Source organism: Crassostrea angulata, chromosome 2 (assembly GCF_025612915.1).
Source record: "Crassostrea angulata isolate pt1a10 chromosome 2, ASM2561291v2, whole genome shotgun sequence".
In the NCBI taxonomy this organism is placed as follows: domain Eukaryota; kingdom Metazoa; phylum Mollusca; class Bivalvia; order Ostreida; family Ostreidae; genus Magallana; species Magallana angulata.
In genome coordinates this window covers 26,644,025-26,670,970 of record NC_069112.1, presented here as the reverse complement: position 1 = coordinate 26,670,970, position 26,946 = coordinate 26,644,025, and the positions used below count along the sequence as shown (strand labels likewise).

The 26,946-nt window shown below is 33.2% G+C and overlaps 1 protein-coding gene across 1 annotated transcript in view; it reads right to left on the bottom strand.

The window, feature by feature from the left end:
• Window positions 1-26,946, bottom strand: part of LOC128174094 (uncharacterized) — a 197,451-nt gene that overhangs the window by 90,296 nt on the left and 80,209 nt on the right. Inside the window, exons 11-14 of the mRNA XM_052839729.1 lie at window positions 25,364-25,429; window positions 24,170-24,300; window positions 20,959-21,099; window positions 17,841-17,909 (exon numbers count right to left, since the gene is read on the bottom strand). Coding sequence (XP_052695689.1) covers window positions 17,841-17,909; window positions 20,959-21,099; window positions 24,170-24,300; window positions 25,364-25,429 — 407 coding nt within the window. The remainder of the gene's footprint in view (window positions 1-17,840; window positions 17,910-20,958; window positions 21,100-24,169; window positions 24,301-25,363; window positions 25,430-26,946) is intronic.

The following is a 26,946-nucleotide window of genomic DNA, read 5'->3' as shown; positions in this document are numbered from 1 at the left end:
AGTTGTGCCAAAATGGAAATCTTCAGTTTTCTGGCCAGCTATTGTTGATATATCTGGAAATTTTGGATGGTTTATCAAACAGCATGTCGAATATGAAAAACCCTTACATTTTTTCTGTGCAAGTTTTGACAAGAATAGTATTTTTGCAGCCAATAAATTCAACAGCAATGTACTTGTGCTGAATATAGATGCTACATAGTGAATTTTGGAGGACTGTACTCATTATCGTGATTGATTGTATTACATACGGTTTTAAAACCTGAATTTACATCCAAGAATGACTGCTTTCGAATAAGGTGACTGTTTCTCTTGTTTGTATACTGTGGTTTCATTAATATTCGTTGAATACCAATTTTCGTGGATTTCGTTATTCAGTTGATCCACGAAATTAAGTGTTAACTGAAGTGCAATTTCTATCTACATTTTGTATTGGTATGGTCATTGGCCACAAATTTACGTATATTTGAAACTGTGAATTTCACTTTATCCTCGAAAATTGATACCCTTGAAAATTAATGAAAACACATTATACGTTTATAAGTGGAGTACTGTGCACCCAAGGAGATGACTGTTTTCTCTTGTTCAGATTTGTATGCCATATTTTCCCGACGAATCATCTATGCAGACAACTAGTCGAATTACTCACTTTTAGCCAAAATTTTAACAAAATCCTACGATACGTCGATTCAGACGATATGTCGATCTTGTCACTTAAAACTGCAGTAACATTATCAGTGTATGATGCCACAATGTCCCCGATATTGCTACCAATTATCATTAATGATTAACATTTAAACAATAACACTTTATACTTATGCATCATATTTTCAAATACTGGCAACATCTACAAAGTCGCTTGCATTTTAAACAATTCCCGATATCGCATGTTATGCAAAACTAAACTTACTTTGTCAGAAATATTTTATTCCCATGCATGAAAATAATTATCCACTCTGACCATCGCAAGTGTATTCGCCATTACGTAACCAGCCACCTTTTGACTCGCATGGTCAATGTTTGTTTAACCATTTCCAGTGTCAGAGGCATGCAACTGTCTCGTGTCAGACTTAAAATGGGGATATCAAGTGCAGAAAGCTTAGCAATTACTATGATTTGATGAAACTTGTTTACTTTGTATCCAGTAATGCAGTTACACGCTATTGATTTACATAGACACTGTTAGAAAAAGATCGATCATCTGTACGACTTGAAAATGACGATATATACTACATACATACGTTTCCTAAAATTTTTATTTAACAATTATAATCAAAGAATTGGACAGTAATTAATCAATGTACTATAATCACTCTTATAATGGTACTCTTTATATACACAGCGAGTGAAATTGCCGCAAAGATCTCAGCCTTAGGGCAAGATTATTAACACAACCGGTGTCAGCCTATTGTATAAACAGTAGTATTGATAATTGCCCATTACGTATTTTAAGATTGAATTTGTCGATAAAATATTTCTTATTTATACTTTCCATTAACAACTCTTAACTAACAAGAGATGTTTGTGAAACCCCCCTCCCTTGGAAACATCCACAAAGAAAATGAATGTAAACTGCAAATAACTGGTATTTTTCTAAGTTCAAGGGCCATAATTCTGTCGAAAATTGCTCTATCATACCCAAAATCAAACTTGACTTAGATATTATTTAGATAAATCATAAAATTTCATATCCAAATGTGCACCCTCTGCAAAGAAAATGAGCAGAAACTGCAAATAACTGGCATTTTTCTATGTCCAAGAGGCATAACTCTGTCGAAAATTGCTCGATCGTACCCAAAATCAAACTTGACTTAGATATTATCATGATAAACCTGTATACCAAATTTAATTTCAATATGTTTATCCTCTGCAAAGAAAATGAGCGGAAACTGCAAATAACTGGAATTTTTCTACGTCCAAGGGCCATAACTCTGTCGAATATTGCTCGATAGTACCCAATATTGAACTTGACCTAGATATTATCATGATAAACCTGTATACCAAATTTCATTTCAATATGTTCATCCTCTGCGAAGAAAATGAGCGGAAACTGTTGGTGGACCGACCAACCGACCGACAGACAGCAGCAAAGCAATATGCCCTCCCTTCTTCGAAGGGGGGCATAATAAAATAATAAAACTTAAAAACATTCCCGGGACCTACTGCAATATTTTTTTCCATTCAAATTTGGTTTCAATTTTACTGCGCAATGTTATCTTCCCACTAGTGATATATGGAACCATGTGACGATGTGTTTATAAAAACAGAACAGTAAAACTTTTAATTGATTAAAGACAATGTACCATTTTTTAATAACTGTTATTATTATGTATTTTAGGTTTAACAGAAGAGTGACAATGATAATTAATAAAGATGAACAGTGAATTTAACAATGTAATTTTCAATCACACAGCCAACTCAAGATGGTTAAAACCAAGGTTTTTAATGCTATTTTTAACAATTATCTGACCTCAAGCCTTAGGCAAGTCGATCAAGACGATAAGTCGGGTGCTCTGCTTCAGAGAAAAAAATACCGACTTATCATCGGATATATGGTACATTAGTGGTAAGACTGTATTGCCTAATATAAGTTAATTATATTTATTTTATTTTATCTTAATGTCATAATTAATCAGTTATTATTCTGATGTATTTACAGACATTGCATAACTGTCAAGGCCACTGGCGAGACATTTTGAAGGTTAAACATCCCCATCGCGTTTTTGTGAATCTCTTGCCAGGTAGTGATGTTCCAATCATCGATTATAATCGAAAATCGATCGATTGTTATCGCATTCTAAGCACTCGATCATAAAAAGTTTCCTACCGATTAATCGGTTGAGGTTTTTTCTCTTTCAACAAGTGCTTATCATAAACAAAATATTCAAGACGCAAATTATCTAAACCATAAAAAGGTGCGCGATCTGCAAATGGCTGACATGTCAGACGAGCTCCATATTCTTACTCAGGAAATAAAGCACATTCTCGAATTTGGACGCATTTTGGTTTTAAGAAAATAAATGTTGGAATGCCTACTAAAGAAAATCTTTCGAATATAATTTTTTATAGCTAGAAATACTAATGTAATCAAATTATGACAGCTTAGTAATGAGTCTGTTCATTGTATCATGTTTATTTACATTATTTAGCACTACACTATAAAATATAAAAATCTCCGATTATAATCGATAATTAGTTAGTTATGGAAAACCGATTATCGATTATGAAAATCTCACCGATTCCCATCACTATCAATGCCTGGTGTTATTAAAAGTGCAAAGTCCAAGCAACAAACCAAAAATATGACGGTTATTTCAAAAGATTTTAAGTCTGGTGTCTGCAGCACAATTTTCAACCACTGCCAGCTTCAGTTGCTACAGTTTCCCTTTTTCTGACCAGTCTTGTACAAAAACGAGTGTCATCATCAGTACTAGAAGCATTTTATTATAGCATAAATTGGATTCATTCTCAAGCTTCATGCATTAATCCATGTGAGGAAAAATTTCTAAAGCTTACTCTTGAAGAAGGAAAACGAGTTCTTGCGAAACCAGTTAATAAGAAAGAACCAATAACTATTGAAATTCTTATAAAGCTTAAGGAGGAGTACCAAAACAATCCAAATAATGCATTGAAGTTGAGAGTTTTCTTGATGTGCCTTTTATGATTTTCGGGATTTTTGCGGTTCAGCAAACATTATCAAACATTCAGTTGTGTGACATCAAATGGAAAGAAGCATACATAGAAATTAAATAAAAGCAAAACTGACGTTTACAGAAGAGGATATGTAGTTATCATTGCAAAAACTGGAAATGATATGTGTCCCATTTTTAGGTTGAGAAAATATATTTCATTATATTAAAATAATTGCAATTGAATGTGTCTGTAAGTGATTATTTGTTTACAGCTATAACTTTCAAGAAATCTTTGGGGGTTTTTAAAGTCTGCTATGCATCTAAACCATTGTTCTACACCAGAGCAAGAGAGATTCTGTTATCGGCTCTCAGCAACATTGGCCTTGACGGTTCAGTTTTCTTTACATAGTTTAAGAAGTGGGGGTGCTACTGCTGCTTCGAACAATAACGTTCCAGATAGATTACTTAAAGTACATGGGCGTTGGGCTTCTGATAAGGCTAAGGATGGGTATATTGATGACAGCATTCAGAAAAAACTTTTAGTTTAGATAAATTTGAGCATATAAATTTGTTTAGTCTACTTTACACCTTTGTTTATTTGCGACTTTGTAATGAACGCACCTAACCTATGTCATTTTGTTGTTGTTTTTTAAATTAGACAAGAAAAGATTTATTTTCGGAGGAGTGAAACGAGGGAGAAAATAACGGTAACATGTCGAGAAATCCCCATATGAATAATGTTAAATAATATTTAAAGATAAAATTTATTCAATCAAACTATGTATCAGTGATAGAAATATTTCTCGAAAATTGTATGGATCAAAGCAATATTGAACTCTAGTCTCGTTCAAGCAAACGCTCGGTTGACACTGTAAATCTCCGACAAGGATTTACAGAGACAGTCGAGCGTCGAGTTGAACGAGACTATATTGACCTCTGGCATAGGAATACATACAACTACAAAAAATATTTAAATAGTTCGTACCATTTAAAATCGACTATTTTCAAGGTATTTAGAAATAAGTTTCCTTGAAAAACAATGCTTCAGCATATACATTACATCGAATTTGTCAATTATTTTCAAGAACTACGTCTTGTCAGCAGCAATGATTTGTGCTGAAGTCCAAACACTGTTTCACTTTCGGTTTGTCTGAGTAACTGCATAGGAGAGTTGATTAAAATCAACTCCCAAAAATTAAAATTAAAATTTGTTTGTTTTCATGCATATTTAATTATTTAAGAGCATTTTATATAATAGAAAAAGAATTAAAATAAATTGTGCATGTGAAAAGAGGAACTGTTAAGACAATTAGCCATTTCTTATTACTTCCTGTCAAAATGGGGGCCACTTTCAAACCATCGTAATAAAGAGAAACATTTTCTTTTGAGCATTAACAAACAAAATAAAGACTAAACTGCTATTTCATTGTTAATGCAAGGTAAATTATTTCATTTCAAACTATTGACATACAGATTATATCTTTCTATTGATTACTTTTATCTTGAAACAAGTTATATTTTATTCTATACCAAAATCAAAGACCACAAAAACGCTAAAACGGTTAATCTAATATTCGGTTTATCTGATAATTTTTCTCTGACTAATTGACTACCAGATTAAGCAGAACCCTCTGTATATCATTATATGATATTGTATACTATCTTTATATGATATTGTAAAATATCTAAGTCCAGGGCTTGACACTAACGGTAGATCGGCGGCCTGAGTCCACCAAAAATTGGGAAAGTCCACCAACAGTTCAGGACCTGGTGGACCGTCGGTCCACTAGAGTTTTAAACTTTTATTATGAAAATCAAATTATTAATGCAAATTCTTACATTGAAATTGACAACCAAAACTTAATAAATGATGTTATGTGATCGCGGTAACTTCACCAGAACTTCCTCATAAAAAGAAGTTGAAGTTATTCTGTCCTCTGAGTTCATGATCGTGTAAAGTTACTTCCTTGGCAATAAAATGATAGTTGATAAATAAAAAGACATTTCTAATGCAAAATAGAAACTAAAACAATTATAAATTAACCAGTTGGCTATCTTCTATATAACGGTGGTAAGTGGGTCATTGGGTAGGACTTAGTCTAATACCCTAAATACACGAAGTAAAGTGACAGATTTTTATTTGTCACTTAGCTTACAAATGATAAGATATTTCCTTTATTAGAGATATAAATACATTAAATAAATCAAATTTCAACCCAGAAAAGCTTTTTATTTTTTATTTTAAAATAGTTAGATTTTTTATCAGCTGTTGTGGACATACTTCTAGTGTTGTTACGATAGTCGCCGACTATCGAAAAATTGTCGCTGAAGGCAGCAGGTCGGTGACAATCGTTAGTAAGTCTTTATCATCGATAGTCGCTAAAATTTAGTAATGTGACAGATAACCTTTTATTGCGTAGCAATATTCATAAAACGACCAACCTAGGGGGCGACTTGCTTTGTGATCTGTAACTTTGCCAGATTTCCTCAGAAAGAGAAGTTGAAGTCGCCCAGTATGCTGAGTTTACAATCGTGTTAATTCAACCCAAAGGCAATAAAATAATAATTATCAAATTCGTAAGACGTTTTCACAAGCTTATTTAACCCCTTTTGCGATTAGGAACTAGCGACTGTCTTGTCTTCATGGGTTATAAAAACGAGCGATACTAACTGATACTGTGCATTGAAAATTACAACTGATGTCTATTACTTTTCATGCTGATATTACAATTACAGTTTGAAACTTCTAATTAGTTAATAATACTGTCAAATTATTGCTAAAATATTCATAAAACCATGTTTTACAGCTGTCTTCAAACTTAAACAGATCCGCTACATAACGATTGTAATTGGGTCAAAGGGTTGCACTAATGCCTCCAAAATACGCAGAAGTACAAGGACTGATTTTATTCGTCATTTTACTCACAGAATTACAAAACGTTTAAAGTATAAAATGTGTAAATGTATCAGATCAATTAAATTTAACAAATTTGATAAGTGTTTAAAAATTTTTGAAGTGGTTATATTTTTATTTACTAGCTTGCTTCTAATCCAATTTAAATTAAAATTTTGCCCTAGGTTGGTCCCTAAGTATAATATTTAATTCATTTCATTGACAAGATAAGTTCATAAAAAATTATGAATTATAAATAAAAAAAAAAGGTATTTTATTTGATGCTGGTATCTTTCACTCATAAACAGAATGAAAAAAAATTAATCATTGTTGGAATTTGAAAGTTTACATGATCGATTTAATAATCGATTGTAAGCTGCCATTTCAATTCGATTATCGATAGTAAAATTGGTCCGATTTTACAACACTACATACTTCTAATCCAATTTACAAGTATTTAAGTATAGTCTATCCCAAAATATTGAACAATATTTTAAATTTAAGTTTTGAATTTGTGAATTGTTAACTTAATAAAATGAAGTCTCCCTGATTTAATTCTCAAACTTCTTTCTATATATATTTTTTTGTTGGGGAGAATTAAAATCTTCCTACAAACAAGAGGCCCATGGGCCACATCGCTCACCTGAGGAACAATAGGTATGATAAAATCAGCTTAATGGAGTCATAATACAAACAATCTGGAGATGTACAATAATACATGTAGATCCTGTATTAATAAAAATCCATTTTCCCCCCTCGATATTCTTATGTTAATAATCATTAGTCCCTTTTCTAACAGGTTGAATTTATAGTCATATCACATGTTGAGTATTGCAGTTCTCAAAAAAATCCTTAACAATTGTTTATATATGGGATATAAACCTACATCAAATTCTGATGTGAAGCCGAAGAATTGTCCTGGAGCCAAAGTTTTAACAATTATAAAGAATCATCTGGCTGATTATTTTCTGAGAGGAAGATTTTTAAAGATTTACTCTATATATTCCTATGTTAAGTTTTGACCCCCAATTGTGACCCCACCCTACCCCTGGGGTCATGATTTTCAGAACTTTGAATCAACACTACCTGAGGATGCTTCCACACAAGTTTCTGCTTTCCTGGCTGATTAGTTTTTGAGAAGAAGATTTTTAAAGATTTACTCTATATATTCCTATGTTAAACTTTAACACCCCTTCATTGTGGCCCCACACTACCCCCTGGTGGTCATGATTTTCACAACTTTGAATCTACACTACCTGAGGATGCTTCCACACAAGATTCACATACCTGTTAACCTTTCAAAGCTGCTATGTGGGAGAATCTCCCCCTTACCAACTTGGCTAAGGGGGAGATTTTTCGTAAACGACGTTTTTTCATGTGAAATGCAAATATATATTAAAAATACTGTTAGATACCTTATTTTACCATTGTAATTAATGCATTTGCAATCATTTTAAATTTTATTATTTCTATGACTACCAGTGTGCAATTACAACTTGTGTTGCTATACATGTTCAGAAAACTATTATTTTGTTTGCATGGTACAACACAAAAAGTCAATAGTACCACTTTTTATATTAAGTCTTCTTATTGTTCAGTATTGAACCATCACTGCATGCTGACATCTAGGGTAAACACAGAAAATTTATTTTGCGTATTTGAATTTGCAGTAAAAGTCAGTTAAGAAAATACCAGTAAATAATATTCATTAAAATTATTTTTTTGCCTTATAGGCCTATATAAGATAGATTTTAAATTCACAAAACATGTATTTATCCAGTATCATTTAAAAATGATCTCTGTTGTATTATCTATAGCATCCCTGTAATTCATAGTACTGGTACTATAAAGTTTAAAAACTCTTGTGAAACATTTTTTAAAGCGCTAAGCATAGCTCAGCGCTTTATTGTCGTTAGACTTCTATTTCCGGTGCAAGGAATAACTGCCCTCTATGAGCAGAAATATACATCATTTAAACTGGTAAGAGGTATAGGGAACCAGTTATCTGGGTGACGGAAATGGCCGAGTAGATACGATTGGTTTGCGGGGCTTACGTACATCAGCACGGGATGATACCCAGTGATGAACAAATATAGTGCGTATTCAGAAGCTAAAATATAGAAAAATAAAATCGATTCTTTGCAAAAAAATGTCAAAAACTGTGATAAATTACTGTTCAAAAGGTATAATTTGTGATTTTAACATATCTTTTTTCAGGCAAGTATCCATATACAAGTCGTGTTCAGCTTTAATTCACATCATCTTAAGAAAGTAACGTATATTTAAAGAAATCTTGCCTTCGATACTTTAAATTGATATTCATTAAACATAAACCAAAATTTCAATGAGGCTCATTTCCGCCTACGCTTGCACACAGTAAATTTTCTTAGAACCAAGCTAGGTTAGCGCTTTTCAGTACTTTCAGTACTTTGTTTATCGGTAGCTTGTATAAACACTCAGTGTTCCAAACTCACTTCGATTTTTACCGACCGTGCTGGCCGGACAGAATTTGTCACGACTCACTGCACGTGGCTTTGGTGCTTTACCTGTGCACCTGTTAACCCTTTGTGTGCGGCGACCCAACATGCTGGGTTTGGAATAGTCGACGTTCTCGTGTGGCAACCCAACATGTTGGGTTTGAGAAAGAATTCAGCACTTCGTCACTTTAACCTCAAATAAAATAAAAACGATCGAGTATTTTGCTCGTGAATGAATGAAATTAGAGAAAATAAATGATTTTTGTTTAAATATAAAATTATAAGCTTAGTTTTTTAAAAGGATATACGTTAAAAGATGAATTTAAATTCGTCATCTAATTTTGGAAATAGGGAAATTCCGTGCCATTGTTAATCTCGAAAACAATCGGTCAATCTAAACTTGCATAAAAGAAAACAAATTCAATAACATATATAATCAAGAGAAAACATTATTTTGATAAAAATGTAAAAGATTAATTTAGTTAATGTACAATAAAAAAAAAAGAAAAAAGCAAAAACATGGACCTTCCTAACAATGACCTTAACCTTGCGTATTTCTTCCGGTGAAAACGAAAGTTGAAGGCTTAACAATCGTCTATCTGTGTTTATTCGCGATATTCTCGCTAAAAATGATAATTTCTAAGTGATTTATTGTTTTGGAATACTGTGTGTACATGTGATTGTTTCATTTTACTGTAAGTACGACATGTGCCTTCAGGATAATCATAAACATTATCGCGCGAGACATCTCCAGGCAGAAAACGCTATTCATTTATGATACATGTTACCGTAATGTATCATGTATAATACGCACTCGTGTATAATACGCACCCCCCAAAGTTGACCAAAAAATAGCGAAAAAACAGCAGGTCCTATTTATAACACGCACCCAAAAAATGGCGAAATCAACGGCCGCAATTTCCCCCAAAACAATCGATGTTTCATGATAATTTTATAACCCATGCGTAATTTCTTTAATTTTGTGATCGGAACATAGCACAATGATGAAAATCGGCGGCCGCCATTTTTCCAAATAACTATCGATGTTTAATGATAATTTTGTAACCCAAGCGCAATTACTGTAATTTCGTGATCGGAACATTGCCCAAGCGATATAAGAGTCAATGTTCTTACAATTTTACTTTAAAAGGACGGCATGATTTACATGGGCGGTATCAAATATCATTAGACACTTCGTAAAACAGTGGAAAAGTTGAAGATCATCATACGTAGGGAAGAACGGCAACCGAGCTTAAAAGTTATAATGTTTGCAGATATAAACCAAAACAACATCAAAAGAAATGATTTAATTGATTAATTATAGTCAAACTCATTGATTGTTGTTAAATAAACATTCTGAAGAAACGTTTGTATGTCGTATATCGTCATTATCAAGTCGTACAAATGATCGATGTATTTTTAGCAGTGTCTTTGTAAAGCAATAACGTTTAACTGCATAACTGGACACGAAGTAATCAAGTTTAATAAAATCAGAATAATCGCTAATCTTCATGCACTTGAAAACACCCTGTGAAGTCCGACACAAGACAGGTGCATGCTTCTGACACCGGAAATTGTTAAACAAACATTGACCACGCGCCGAGTCAACAGGTGATTGCTTACGTAATGGCGAATACACTGGCGATATTTAAACTTGTTTGATGCAAGAAATAGTGTTGAGAGTGGATAAATATTTCAATACATGGAAATAAAACTAAGAATAAGGTATTTCTGATGCAGTAAATTTAGTATACACTCGTACAACTTGCATAACGCGCTATATCAGCAGAAAATATACACTCATACAACTTGCATAACACGCTATATCGGCAATCACGTCTCCCGAGGTATCAAGAATCACGGCTTGAAAAAATGGGGTAAAATTTTAGTCCTATGTATAACACGCACCCCCCACTTTTGATCAAATTTTGGCTGAAAAAAAGTGCGTGTTATACACGCGACATTACGGTACCAATGTTTTAAAATAAAGGTTTAATTAGAACTCTCTGACCTTTTTCATTATTTTTTATACTATTTTAATTGAAAAGCTGTTATTTATGACAATATTTGTTAAATTTAGTATGAACACAATAAAAATGTTGAAAGTGTTGCTACTATACAGTAATGTTGCTATGCATACGTAAATACCTCTCTTTTGAACGTGCTGAGCAGAAGATAATTTAAAAGCGACAGCAAGGAATTTCGATTTTGAAGAATTTTTGAATGAGTTTGCAGCAGATGAGGACAGTGATTTTGAATTTGAGGGTTTTGATTTAGATGACATTACAGTGAGTAGGCCAACAGAAAACTTTGAAAACTTTATAGATGCAGACAATTGGGTCGCAGGAGACAGGGAGCCCCCATCCCTTGATTATACAAAAACTCCTGGATTAAAACAAGCAGTTCACAACAAAGATTCCCCTCGAGAATATTTTGAACTATTTTTTAATGACAATGATTTTGAATTTCTTGCACAACAGACCAATCTGTATGCACAACAGTTCTTGAGATCTGCTCAGTTGAAACCTTGTAGTAGGTTCCATAAATGGCATGAAACAAATCGCTCAGAAATGAAGCAATTTATATCACTCCTCATGCTGATGGGACTTGTGCATCAGCTAGACATCAAGGAGTACTGGACAACCGATCCACTGACTACTACACCCTTTTTTCCCAGCGTCATGCCAAGGGACAGGTTTTTGTCATTGATGACTTTCTTGCATCTAAATGACAATTCGGAATTTGTGCCACGTGGAGAAGAGGGCTATGATCCTCTCTTTAAACTGGGTCCCTTGTATCAAAAGATTTTGGACAGGTAAAAGAATGTATTGCATGTAAAAAGTCTAATTATATAGAACTTTATTATACCAACCAGAAATGAAATTTGGGATGGTTAAGAATCACCTTGCCTATCTGTCTCTATATTTGTCCAGACCAGTTCTTTATTCTGTCCAAAATTTCTGCTACCACTATTATTTGTATGATAATTAGATAATTATAAAAAATTATATATTTTTGCCTTACTGGTAGATAAAAATGCTCAAATCAAAGCAATACGGTTGCTGAAATACTGAATACAGGGTTATTTTTGCCCAGTGTAATTTTTTGCCCTATTACACTTGGAAACAGTTTCCCCCGTCTTGAGTTTGCCCAGACACAGTTGTGTTTAAAGAGAGATATTATGAGACATTAGAATTCACCAAGTTTTAAATTTGCTGACAACAAGGGTGAAAAGGGCAAAAATAAAAAAGAGGCGAATACAGTAAAACTCGTTTAGTACGAACACGAATATTGCGAATTTACGGATATAGCGAAGTCATCTTGGATCCCCAGCTATGTAAATTTAATGAATTTCTTATACGGTTATAACGAATTACGGATATAACGAAGTAATTTCTTAGGTCCCAGTGACTTCGTTATAACCGAGTTTTGCTGTATTTCCCTGTATACAGTAGATGCTGATTCCATGAATATATTTTTCCTTACTTGATTCTTCCAAGGTTTGATACAGTGTATCAGCCCCATCAAAATTTATGCATTGATGAAGGCATGGTTCCATGGAGAGGAAATCTACACTTCCGAGTGTACAGCCCAGATAAGCCAGACAAGTATGGGCTTAAAGCATACATACTTTGTGATGCGGAAAATGGGTATTGTATGAAAATGAAGTTGTACACAGGGAAACCTTCAGTACCCCCCAGTGACAAAGGTGCGACTTACGACTTAGTTATGTCACTTTTACGGAACCAATATGCTTGTGGACACATTCTGTACTGCGACAACTATTATTCGAGTCCACAGCTATTCATGGATCTATGGTGTCTTGGAGTAGGTGCCACTGGCACAGTTCGTCCTAATCGTCGTGGGATACCCCAAGAGATTAAAGATACCCCAAGAGATTAAAGAGGTCTCCAAACTATGTTCAACTAGTCATTGTAGCATTCTACTTTCTTATTTTGTATAGACTAATTTCCTCTTAAACATTTCTTCTGGGCTCTATTGATCTGATATGGTTAAAAATTAAACCAAACTTAACCAATATATAGTTTAAGGGTCCTCGACACACTGTGACTTCTACTTTTTATAACAGTATGTCACAACATGGCCATTAAAATGCATTGAGAAACAATTTATATCACCAAAATTTGGTGTCTCTATGGCAGGTTAAGTTTTGGTCTACCAACTCGCAGGTCCTGAGATTGAATACTGAAGGGACTTTTATTTTCAGGAAGAGTGGTAAAATTTTAAATTGAAAGATTTTTTGGTCATTTTGAAATTAAATTAAGACATGCTAAAAATCCATATCTTTAAGGTGCCTCACTACGCCTTTTAAGAAATGAACTCAATGTCTACCCAAGTTATACGAGTATAACCTGGGTTGGGGCAATTTACGCTTTATAATCCGCGAAGCGGATTATAAAAAAAGCGTAAATTGCTCCAACCCAGGTTATACTCGTATAACTTAGGTAGATATTGAGTTCATTCCTTATAATTTAATTTTCTGGAATTTGCTGTACAAATTGAGTCCGTTTACTTTTAAAAATGATATTAATCTGTTCAAAATTCAAACGTTACGTCAAGCGGATTAGTACGTTTTTGACGTTAGTGCATTGTGACGTGTCTTGTGACGTGCAAACCAGGTTATACAAATTTAACTTAATTTTTCTATCCAATCAAATGCCACGTTACAACCAGAATTAAATTATAATCGAAATAGTTTCTCAAATCAGCAGAAAATTACTTGATTATGATAGAAAGCATGATGGATAAGAAGTATATATCAAATAAGTGAAAAAATGTGCAATTTTAGATAAAAAATGGTATTTCAAAAATTTCATTTAGTAAACATAAACAAAAGCTCAAGAAGGATTCGAACTCATGACCTGCGGTTCACAAGCCTGAAACTTTAACCACTGAGCTATGATGATATACATCTGAATCGATTGATACAAACAGTTTAACAAAACATTTAAATCGCCATCTTGTGATGTACGTAGTGTCTCAAAAAGTATAAGTCTCGGTGTAGTGAAGTACCTTTAAGTTAAGTAATTTAGAAGAATGAGTCTGCATTCAGAACTTTTCCCAGGTGTGGGGAGGACCCTTAATTTATTGATAAGCAGTTTTAAAATGCATGAATTGTAATCACTTTCCAATCATGCATATGGAAAGTAGAATGTATCAAGGACTCTTGAATTGATCTTCAATTTACAATTGAAATTTATGAATGCACAGTAATATTTAATCACTCAAGAAAAAATATATCTGTTTATTCTTTTAAATAATTCATAATTCAAAAATATGATGTACAATACGCAGCTTATGATACCTAATATCAAAACCTGCTCGTCTCGGTTCCAGGACTCCATGAATCATTAACATACAGTTAAACTTTGATATCTCGAACACTGATATCTTGAATACAATGGATATGTCGAAGTGATTTGTAAGTCCCAACAACTTATCTTTTAAGTATTCTACTCTTGATATCTCAAAGTACTTTGATATCTCGAAGTTTTTAAACAGTCCCATCTAGTAGTTAGAGATAACGAAGTTTGACTGTATTATATAAATGATCCACTATTCTGAATACTGACCTCACCTTCATCTACAATAATTCATAATGTGCAGTTCATCAAATCCTTTTAAGGATAAAATAAATTTCAGATCCATCTTGAGAACAGAGGGGAGGTGAAAGTGCTTTCAAATGGCCCCCTTAGTGTTACTAAATACCAGGATGCTAAACCTGTTTACCTTATAAGCACTGTAGAAAAATCAACCTTGGTGACCACAGGAAAGAGAAATCACAGAAATGAGGAGGTAGTGAAGCCACTTGTGGTTCACAGATACAACAGCAACATGGGAGCAGTGGACAGGCTTGATATGGTTGTATCGGCTTCAAAGCTGCCTGTCAAAACTTTGAAATGGTGGAAAAAAGTCTTTTTTCACATTTTGACACTCATAGTTTCAAATGCATATGTGCTTTACAAGGATAACTGTGAAGATCAGACTCCCCTAAACCATAGGCTGTTTCGGAGAAGACTGATCCATGAGCTTCTCAGCAACTCTGGTGGTAATGTTTAATGCATTGAAATGCACAAACAATATAATAATAATAATAATTTTATTGGCAACTGTATGATAGCTTTATCATACATGCTTGGCCATTTATTCAAGTTCCATAAGATGTGCTTTGGTCACAAAGTAAGATTAAAAATATTATTTATAGAGTTCCACACAAAAGTAACGGGCAGACCTGCAGCTGGCAAGTCCCTGGAGAGGCTTAGTGGTCGCCACTTTTTAAGAAAAATTGTTGCAACCAAGACTGTCTGCAGACTCTGTATTGTATGCAGCAAAGCTTGCAGACAAGCTGAAGGGAGGAAAAGGCCAGGAAGGCAGACATCGTATGAATGTGGCCAATGTAATGTGGCATTGTGCATAGAGCCATGCTTCGAGATTTACCACACCAAACAGGACTACGTACTAGCCTATAAGAGGCTCTTAGGCCAGCCCACTGAGGAGTGAACTTGCAACACTATTTGAATGTCCACATTTTATCAAAATTTATTGACATTTAAATTTCATACATTTAACGCATGCATTGTAATTAATTGTTTTAATTGATTTCTGATCTTTAAACAGCAATTCTTTTTTATTCTCTTGATTTAATTTCTCAAAAGTACTTGTACTATATTTTTACAAAAATTATTTGTGGGAAACTTTGAATTTATCCCTATAATTAAACATTGAATATAAAAAAAAATCAAAAAATCTTCATTTTACTTAAATTTTGTTGCCACGGTTACCAGGAAATATGCCTAAATGTAAAAAAAAAAAAAAAAAAAAAAACAGCTTGAATTATTTATATTAGAGAAAGCTGATATTAAACATTTTCTGTGACAAATTTCAACAGTATAAGTTAACAATTAATGAAATAAATACACGTCAACTATGCTATGCCAATAAACTTGCTAAAGTTCTTAAACAACTCAGTACTGGGTCATAAGTTGCGTTAAAACAAGTCAGCACACAAAGGGTTAAGTGACACCACTGGCTGTGTACTGTTTTCTTTGGTGTTACAGAGTAAAATCAAGATGTTTTAAGCTTTCACTTATTTTTTTACAAGGCCTTTGCATCACTAAATACGTAACTAATTTAAGTCAAAACCGGAAGTAATCATAAAAAGTAAACTAGACTATAACATGTCATACTATTTTCACGGTATACAGTACTTGGATGGATTTTAACAAATACGATTGCGGGAGAAATTTGTCTCCCGCGCGGGAGATTGGTTGCATGCGGAAGATCTTAGATTTTTAGGCGGTTTTGCGGGAGTCTCCCACGCAATGCGGGAGGGTTAACAGGTATGGATTCAGCTTTCCTGGCTGATTAGTTTCTGAGAAGAAGATTTTTAAAGATTTACTCTATATATTCCTATGTAAAACTTCGACCCTCCATTGTGGGCCCCATCTTACCACCCAGGGATCATGATTTTCACAACTTTCAATCTACAATACCTGAGGATGCTTCCACACAAGTTCCAGCTTCTCTGGCTGATTAGTTTCTGAGAAGAAGATTTTTAAAGATTTACTCTATATATTCCTATGTTAAACTTTAACACTTCTTCATTGTGGCCCCATCCAACCCTGGGGCTCACTATTTTCACAACTTTGAATCTACACTACCTGAAGATGCTTTCACACAAGTTTCTGCTTTCATGGCTGATTAGTTTCTGAGAAGAAGATTTAAAAAAAGATTTACTCTATATATTCCTATGTAAAACTTTGACCCTCCATTGTTGCCCCATTCTACCCCCCGGGTCATGATTTTCACAACTTTGAATCTACACTACCTGCAGATACTTCCACACAAGTTTCAGCTTTCCTGGCTTAATGGTTCTTGAGAAGATTTTTGAAACTTTCTCAAAATTTTTCATTAATTTCTTATTACCCGGTACCTCCCCTTGAAATAGGGTGTGGCCCTTAATTTTCACAACTTTTAACCCCCTTTGCCTAAGGATGGTTTGTGCCAAGTTTGGTTGAAATTGGCCCTGTAGTTCTTGAGAAGATGTTGAAAATGTGAAAAGTTTATGGATGGACAGACGGATGAAACAAAATGTGATCAGAAAAGCTCACTTGAGCTTTCAGATCAGGTGGGCTAAAAATTGTGACCCAGTAAAAATATTTTAAATATAATATATTTTGTAGTGGAAATGATGATGATGATGATGAAGGAAAATGAAATAAATTCAATAAAGTAGAAGAAAACACATGTTTATGTTCAAATTAATTGCATTTAAGAAGCATGCATAGTATGGGGTAAATCAATTCAACATAAATTCCAACATTTATGAGGGCCCACCAGAACTTGTGAAAGTCCACCAAAAATTCTTGACCAGTGGACCTACTGTCCACCGAAATAAAAAAAGTTAGTGTCAAACCCTGTTAAGTCAAGTTACTTTGTAAGGAAATCATAGCTTAATAGGTTAACAGCAGTTACTTGATACCAGGTACATGTATAACCAATAAATTGTCAGTATGAAATATCAAACATTTATGGCACAGATTCAGCATCCAAACCTGTCCAGTGCATAAACATCTTAGGATAGGATGCACTATCTTTGAAAGTTTGGTTAAGATAGGATCAGTAAAAACATAGATACTGGCATCAAAGGGCACCTGCTCCTAAAATTTATACTCCTCAATAAACCTTAACCTGAAGCATTTAAAATTAACCTCCAGCATTTCAAATTCATGGCGCAGACTCAACATCCTAGCTGAGGAAATAGCATAACCTTCCCCTGACATTGTCTCTGTGAGCTAAAAAATAAGTGAAACAACATACCACGAGTACCCAGTGTGATCCTCTCAGGTGACACACTCCTAGAACAGTGTCATAATATGTCAGGACATGCTAAAACAAGAAAGTTAAATAAATTATTGAAGCAAATTTGCCTAATAAATTACATCTTATATTCAATTCATGCACTTTTCAAATTATGTCTTTTAACTTCAAATATTTATATCCTCTGACTTGTTTCCTATTCATCCTTACCTTAAGTGTTAAGTTAACTGTTTATTATATACATGGAGTTCAAAGGTTTTATCATTTTGTAAATCGTAACTTTTGTGAAAGACATCAAAGAGGTGTAGCACACTTAACACAAGGGTCAATCAAAAAATACAAAGAGAATGTGGCTGTTTATCATATATTTTTCAGTAAAGTCATTTTAAGCAATAATACTAATTTCATTGATATAAAATGTTTCGTTCCATTTGATGCAAATGTATTTTTGATACCCGATTTTAAATTCAACATGTTTTGTCACCACGGAGCATGGTAACATTGAAAACATAACGTGAAGATGACGCATGCACAGTTAGTTAATCCCTCAAAGTTTTCTTATTTTATATACCTAGTACAGTAAAACTGGGTTATAGCGAAGTCATAGGGACCGATGGATTTACTTCGTTATACCCGTAATTCGCTATATCCGTATAACGAATTCGTAATAGTAACTATAGCAAATTCACTATATACATGTATGTATTCTTATACCAGACTATAATTTTTGCTATTTGAGGCTTAGAATAAAAATACATTACTTTGATACCTTTCATAATTGGATTGTAAGTCGAAAAAATTGTATGAAAATAGATCTTTCAAACTATTATGTTAAAGGGTAGTGCAAACTTTTTTAAACTGTAAAGAAATTCGTTATAAAAGTGTTAAATTTCGTTATAATTCACCTCTTTGGGACTCAAAATCAGTTCGCTATATCCATAAATTTGTTATATCCAAATTCGTTATATCCGTAAAAATTTGCAAAGATTTGTGAAGAATTTTACCGGGGACTCAAAAATGACTTCGCTATATCCGAGAATTCGCTATATCCGATTTTGTACTAAACGAGTTTTACTGTATATATTTCTGTCAACGATATTAAACTGTTTAAACTGAATAAACTCGAGAAAATGCTGAGCATCTCAACAAAACATCTTGCATTATAAATCAACCATTACGCAAAAGATCATACCAAATTACTAATAGAATGAATTGTATTTTAGTACTTTGTTAATACATATACATCAGATTTTGCTTATTTGCGCAGGTAAGCAGTGAGTCAACTGTCTGGTTTACCAAAGTCTATGTTTGATTTGATACCTAAAAATAACAAAATACTTGCAATAGTTCCCCAGATTACAAAGCATAAATATGAAAATCCAAACAAGTTAACATAACACAACCGTTTGAAACAGAATTAGCCCATAATTTTTGCAATAATATTTTCCTTTATGTAAGAAATATTTGTTAAATTACGTTGAATTTGACCAGTATTTCTTAAGAAGATTTTTACAAATGCATCGCCTTTTTTCTTCCTTTTTGATATTTTCTCCGCTTTGAAGAAAGATCAGTCTTTTATTTCTTAAATTTATATTAGCCTTACCATAAGGATGCTTTGTGCCAAATTTAATTGAAATTAGTGAAGAGGTTTTAGAGAAGAAGTTCAAAATTTAAAAATTTTACAGCTCAGTGAGCTAAACTTTGACTAAAAATGTCACATGCATCTTTTCATATTGTATTCTGATATGTCAGACCCTCAAAGTGTACTTAATCTAACAATCTGTAGGGTAATGTTTTGGACTACCAACTTAGGGGTCTGGGGTTCAATACTGGCCAGAGACTTTTAATGTAATTGTAATTCATTATATTTTAGTTTTTTTAAAGAATAATTATTGACTCTAAACTAAGCATTTGTTATAACCGTAATCCGGTGAATATAATACGCAGTAATGTACAATACACACCCCCCACTTTGGGCCTGGAAGTGGTGACAAAAAGCTAGTTTGGAAGTATAATACGCATAAAAAAATTGACCAAACGGTAATGCTGAGTATCAACAAAGCAGTTATACTTTTTATTCAGTTTCATCGCGGAAATACACTACAGGAAATAAGAAAAACACAATATTTTTTATACGGATTTATTGTAACTAATACATCACGGTAAAATCTTTATTTCATTATCAATGTTTTAAATAGATCTAATACATGTATTAAATAAATTACTGTAAATAAAATCAACTACTTTTAACATGTTTAACAAGCGTACATATAATTGTTTAGTCATTACAACTCCTGTGTATTGAAAAATGGACGGTGTACAGGTATGGAAATAATTAACAGACCTAATTAAATTCTTAAATGATGCCGATCAAAGTGATCAATTAAAGGCCTGGAACATAATAAAATATGTGCACAAATAGTTGTGTTGTGTATAGTACACTTATAGCCTAAGGGGAGTGACAGAGATACCCAAAGTGTCAAGTGTTAGCGGTGGGGGAGCACAACAATGGCTTCAATTAACGGAATAGATTATAGAATTATTTATATTCATAATTATTTGCAATGAATCAATTATCATTACATGAAAATGGTAAAAAATAAGCCGTTTTCAAAGATCGGTTTAATACACATAGCACGTGGCCATCCAAGCCCACATTCTATTAATAACAGTTGTAATGGCTGCATATACGGAGATAAAGAAAAGGCAGTTCAAATTATTTTTTAAAGGCCATTTTGAAACAGTTTATTGATTAACTGACTTTAAGTATACATTTTCTTTAATAAAATGCTATAGCAATGATTTCCTAAAGGTTAAATATTAATAGATATAATGTTACGATGTATAGCGGGGAATTGGTTCTGTGTACAGTATAGGTAAAGCGCCAGTATGATACCGGGGCTTCACCTAGGGAAAAATATGTCAAAATCCTATTGGGATGTATAATACGCACCCCTTTCTCAAGATAAAAAAATGCTGGGAAAAAAGTGTGTATTATATTCACCGGATTACGGTACATGAATAAAATTCCATTCCTCCGATTTGTTTAATTTATTTCACCAACTAAAATGTACATGTTACTGTATATTTAATTGAAATGACATTGCTCTTTACTTACTTTTGAAAAAATTTTTGAAGACTGGTCATTAAAATATTTCCCTGTGCTAATAGCTGTCATAGTCTGAACTGGAACATGCAGAATCAACTGTCCTTTATCAAGTTCTGTCTGACAAAGAATCTTCAAATATCCATCGATGACCTTAATAAAAAATAAATTAAAATTTTTAAATATAGTATTGTGACCGATAGACATTGTAAAAGTGTTATTATGTTTTATTATCATTATTATTATGTTGAACTATTGTTATGATATATTTAAGATTGTTAATTATATCAAAACACATGAAATAAATAGGGATTTATCAGCTTCTTTTGAGAAACACCATTTTTGGCCTATGGAAATGGTAAAATTTTAATCGACAATTTGTTGATATTGGGAAAAAAGTTTCGATGTTGAATATACATCATGATTTTAGGGTGTAGTCCACATAGACCTCTGAATTTGGACAACCAAAGAGCTAGACTTTTAAATATGATCCAACTTATATAATATTCCTATATTTGGTCATTGCAACAAGTCTTCTGAAATAAACACTTTCAAAGAAGTACACAATTTATCAATATATTACCTTAAATTTAATAAAATGCAAAAATGGATTGAAAATATATGTTTCTATCTGAAATAACTCCTAATACTTATTTTTTACTCAACCATCAATCTAATATGTGGAAAGGTGACCATTGGCTCACAGATATCTTGTTATTTCTAAAGACATTTTTAGCCAGGGATTTATCAGTACCTTCTCAGGGGGCCAAAATTCGGCCCCATTCTCAATTGAGAATAGGCTCAATTTTTTCTCAAAATAGATCCAAACGTTTGGTATGCCAAAAGAAATAGTGTGTTAAAATTTCAAGACTGCGATAAATAGTTGCCAAGAAATCTTTGACAAAAATTTGTTTGAAAACTTGGGCTAAAAATAAACCGTCATCATTTAACAGGAAGTTGACGTTCAATTGGTGCAAAAAAAATCCAAACATATGAAAAGCTTAAACAAATAGTATGTTAAAATTTCAAGCATCTGCAATGAATAGTTGCTGAGATAAATGCGAGAGAAAATTTTGTAATGGACAGACAGGATGGACAGAAAGACACAAAGGTAAAACAGTATACCTCTTTCTCCTTTGGAGAGGGAATATAATAATATTATAACAAATTACATGAAGCATTTACATTGTCAACTCTTTCAATGTTTATTTTTGTAAGGTACTGTACATTCCACGTTTTTCAGATTTTAGGTTGATTTAGGGCGATAGAGCCCATTTTTATGGGAAAAAAATCAAAAAGTATAAATAAGGCAACTTCAAAGAATTAATTAAATTTTTTGGGCTAGTTTGAATGAATACAAATAAAGTCCCTGAAACGTTCTACTTTCCTTTTTTTTCTGCGCGTTCACTGTGCACTCACAGTGTGTTCACTTGCAACTCCAAAATGAAAGGATCCGTCTTTGTGAGGCACAACAAAATGAGAAAAGGACAAATGCATAAAGGTAGAAAGGAAACTCATATTGCACAGAAGAAGCATTATTTTAATTAGAACTTAATCCGTAAAACTTAAAGTAAATATTCTTTAGTAGGTCCATCTATTGTTGTTCTGTTTTTATGACTATAAGAATACTATACTGTTGTATGTTTATTAAGGTCATTCCTATAAAGAAGTCACATAATTAGTGTATGTGCCACAAATTCACAAGTTTTAGCCCCTGTACTGGTCTGGATAATTTTCATTCAATCAATTGAAAACAAATTAATATATGATCTTTCATGATCATATACAATCGAAAATTAATGGAATCAAAAATTAATGAAACGGTAATTATTGACCCTTCTGTATTTTACAGAACAAGTCATGCCATTAACCTCGTTAAATTTCAACCTCCCCTGCCATTCTGGTAATTTAAACTACCTTCATACTTTTCTTTATTCTCAATCCTCACATAGTTTTTAGCTTCGTACAAAAAGAAAAGTGTTTGACCACGACATGATGCTGTATCAGTGTAAGATAGGTGCTTACAAGAAACTTAAATTAAACACTACCTAAGGTGTTTTAGAGATTACGACAAAATGACAAAAACAGCGCGTAGAAACAAAAAAAATTTGGATTGTGAAAGTGGAACTTACCAGTCACATGGACCAGTAATATATCGAATGTTATCAGACATTTCGATTTTCTATCGGTTTTGCTGGTAGGACTGATAGTTTACGGAAACTCTGAGTGTATTGTTTAAATTTATATGATTTTTACACAAAAATTGAAGTGGTTTAGAGCAAACTATAATTTATTAAAGGTTTACATGATCTTCTGTTAAAAAAAACACACAAAATATGAAATATGTTGTTGTGATGAATAGGGTGAGATCCACATGCCAGGAAAAAATCAAAGTACTGAAGTACTGAAAGCCGGGCTCTTTTGGTGTGTCTTTATGCATATTGTGTAGTAAAGACTGAAAATCTCTCTCTCAAAATCTCTCCTCTCTCTCTCTCTCTCTCTCTCTCTCTCTCTCTCTCTCTCTCTCTCTCTCTCTCTCTCTCATGCTTTTAATGTCGGCAAAGAGTCAGAGAGCGACCAAATTTAGTAAGCGGCCATAAACAAAAATTTGTCTGTCTAGAAGAATAAAGTTCAACAGTTGCTGCCTTGAATTTTGCAACAAACGTTATATACTCAATCCCCATTTCTTCAACGCGCAGCAAAGTAGTTCAGGGAAATTCATGGGCATTGTGAGTGTCCAAAATGTATAGTCTTGTTTTTAAAACACGTTATTAAAAAGAAAACTAAAAAAGATAAGACAATTCTCTCGAAATTAAAAAAAGAAACAAAATGCCAACATTTTTGACAAAACATGGCTCTTTGTGTAACTATTTGGTATAGCGGAAGCTTTTACTTTGACGCTGTTTAGTTTTTTGTTTACTTTTGAAGTTGTGCTATTTATAGTAACTTTGGCAATTTGCCTGCCTAGAGCCAGGACTCTGCTTTCAGCAGAGCCTGGCTAAAAAGTATCAATCTAAAATCTGAAAAACACAGTACAAGGATTGATGACTTCAGAAGAAATACAAGCTAAAGATTGTTCAGCAAGGAATTAAAAACTAATATCATCAACTTTATCTGACATCAACTTTATTGGGAGTGAATTATTTCACATGCACAATACATAGCAATATGCAGTACATGTAATATGTATAGAGATGTCTTCCAAATATGTAAAGATACTGACCTGATCTGTCAGCCACTGATTTCCTTGAAGTGATTTAATATCTCGGTCAGTGATATTAATTCCATGAACTGACCCAATTATGAAATCTGTTATCTCTGACTGGGCCCATATTCTCTCAACTTGCAAAGATGCTGAAATTAAAATTTAATACATAACTTCACCGACAAAACTTAACCATACAGTCTCATGTATAATACACACTTTTTTCAGCCAAATTCTGATCAGGAGTGGGGGATGGGGTGCCTATCATATAGGATAATGTAAACCTACATCAAACTCTGAACCCCTTACGAGGCCCAAGAATCCTCCTAGGGCAAAAGTCTAAGCAATTTTTAAAAATCACCTGACTGAAAAGTTTCTGAGAAGATATTTAAAGATTTACTCTATGTATTCCTATGTAAAAATTTGACACCCCATTGTGGCCTCACCCTACCCCTGTTGGTAATGATTTTCACACTTTAAATCTACGGTTCATGAGGATGCTTCAACACAAGTTTCAGATTTCCTGGCTGATTAGTTTCTGAGAAGAAAATATTCAAAGATTTACTATATTTATTCCTAATATGTAAAATCCCCCCCCCCCCCCAATTGTGGCCCATCCCTAACCTCTAAAGACAATGATTTGGCCAAACTTAAATCTACATACCTCAGCATGCTTCCACACAAGTTTCAGATTTTCTGGCCAATAATTTTTTTTTAGATTTTTTGAAAAATGCCAACAAACTTTTTATCATTCTGAATCATCTCTCCTTGAAAGAGGGCACTGCCCTTCATTTGTGCAAGCTTAAAAGCCCTTTTACAAAGATGCTTTGTGCAAAGTTTAGTTGAAATTGGGCAAGTGGTTCTAGAGAAGAAGATGAATATGTGAAATGTTACAACAATGACAACAACAGCAACGGACAAATTTTGATTAGCTGACTTAATCCTCTGGATCAGATGAGCTAATAGAAAGAACTTATACTGAATGTGGTTTCTGTACCAAGTAATATGAAATATCAAACAATGGAGGAAAAGTGCTTTTAGTGTCAGCCACATTGCTAAATCAGACAGTAATAGTGATATAACCGTCAGTCATGTGCCATTTCTTTTGTTAAATAAGAGCAGGAAATTTCAGTCAGAGGGGGAAAAAATCTATTTCATTGCCTTAAGAATAAATTTCTAATGCATGTAAAATTGGAAAAGGTTGGATCTTACCTCTTTCTTGATAAGACAAATCTGCCACTGATAGCTGAACATTTTTTTCTATTGTCTCATCAGCATCTAATATAAATCAATGAAACAAAACTTAATTATTAAAAAAAAAAAATGACTGTTAAGCCTACACCTAAAATCTTATATGGGGATCTTTATCCCATTACTCACAAATTTTTTATTGCACATATATTTAAACACAATTATGTATACAAAAAAAAAATATATCAATGAACCACCATCAACATATTGCAAAATGTCTGGTGCCATGGTCATATTTTCTATAAACAAAAGATGTCTGTGAAAATCATAAATTTTTCACTACATGTACAATTTGAAAGATGGGAAAAATTGCCCTTACATTTTGCCTAAGTGGGACAGGTCAGTATTTTCGAGTTAACATTGGTATACTTAAATAAGAGGCCCATGGGCCACATTGCTCACCTGAACAACAATAGACATAACTAGACGATCTTGTTGCGAGCAACGAGGAGGTCTAGATCTTCCATCCGATTTTTAGAAGGGATATGACATCATGGACTTTAATATTTGACAACAAAACATGATGTGGAAATAGTAGTTGATTACTAATGCTTTCCTGTAATGCTTTATAAGTTCTCTTACTTTGCTTTTTTAAATGCTTGCAATTCTTCCAACTGAGATAGAAAAGATTAAACTTTTTACCTCTGGCCCTAAAAACCCTAATAAGGCAACGCATGAGAAGATCATTAAATTGTTAGGTTACATAAAAAAATTTCAAACTGCGTAATTTTTTCAAAGTGCGTTGCCACATACCTAATTTTGCTTTTATAGCCTATTAAAAACATCTCTCAGTGAATGACTATATAGATAAAAGACTTTAGGCTCATCTTGATCCCTAATTTGAGGAGTCAGTCCCTTTTTCTTGATATCAAATAAAAGGTCCTTTATTTTGAAACATATTTTGTTCAACAAGTGTTTAGAAATTTGTTACCGTTCCTGAGATACATGGGATAGAAAGTTTTAGGGACCAATCCATTATCTCCTTATAGGGGCCGTTTAATGACATTTTGAAGGTTGAATATTGTTTAGTACATCATTTTGAGCATCTTTTTAACTATACTGCATTTCCAAAGATATCTAATTTCTGATATATAGGAGTTTGAGGAAAGCCCCCTTTTCTTGATATCAAATGAAAGGTCAAATATCAAATGATATATGGGTGATCAAAATTTTGGACGTTTGACCCCTAAAAATCTAATAACCTCATTATGTAACTTATGATAAAATCAATAGATTCCTTGGATACATAACAGTTGAGATCGAATCAAAATTTGAAATTTTGTTTACCTCACGTAATTTTGAATGACAACAGTTGCCAATGGAATTGGAGATCATTCCAGAGAAATAAACAAGTACTGAAAATAATTAATGCACAGGATCATGCACATGACAAATAAAGTGTATTAGACAGTTAAAACTGGTCAGATCTTTCATAAAATAATTGTACGCTTTTAAACGATGGTTATGCAAAGTATGTGTGTAATGATATACGTTGCAGTAGTTTTCCCGGTCAATTAAGCCTTATTTCAATAAAAAAAATAATG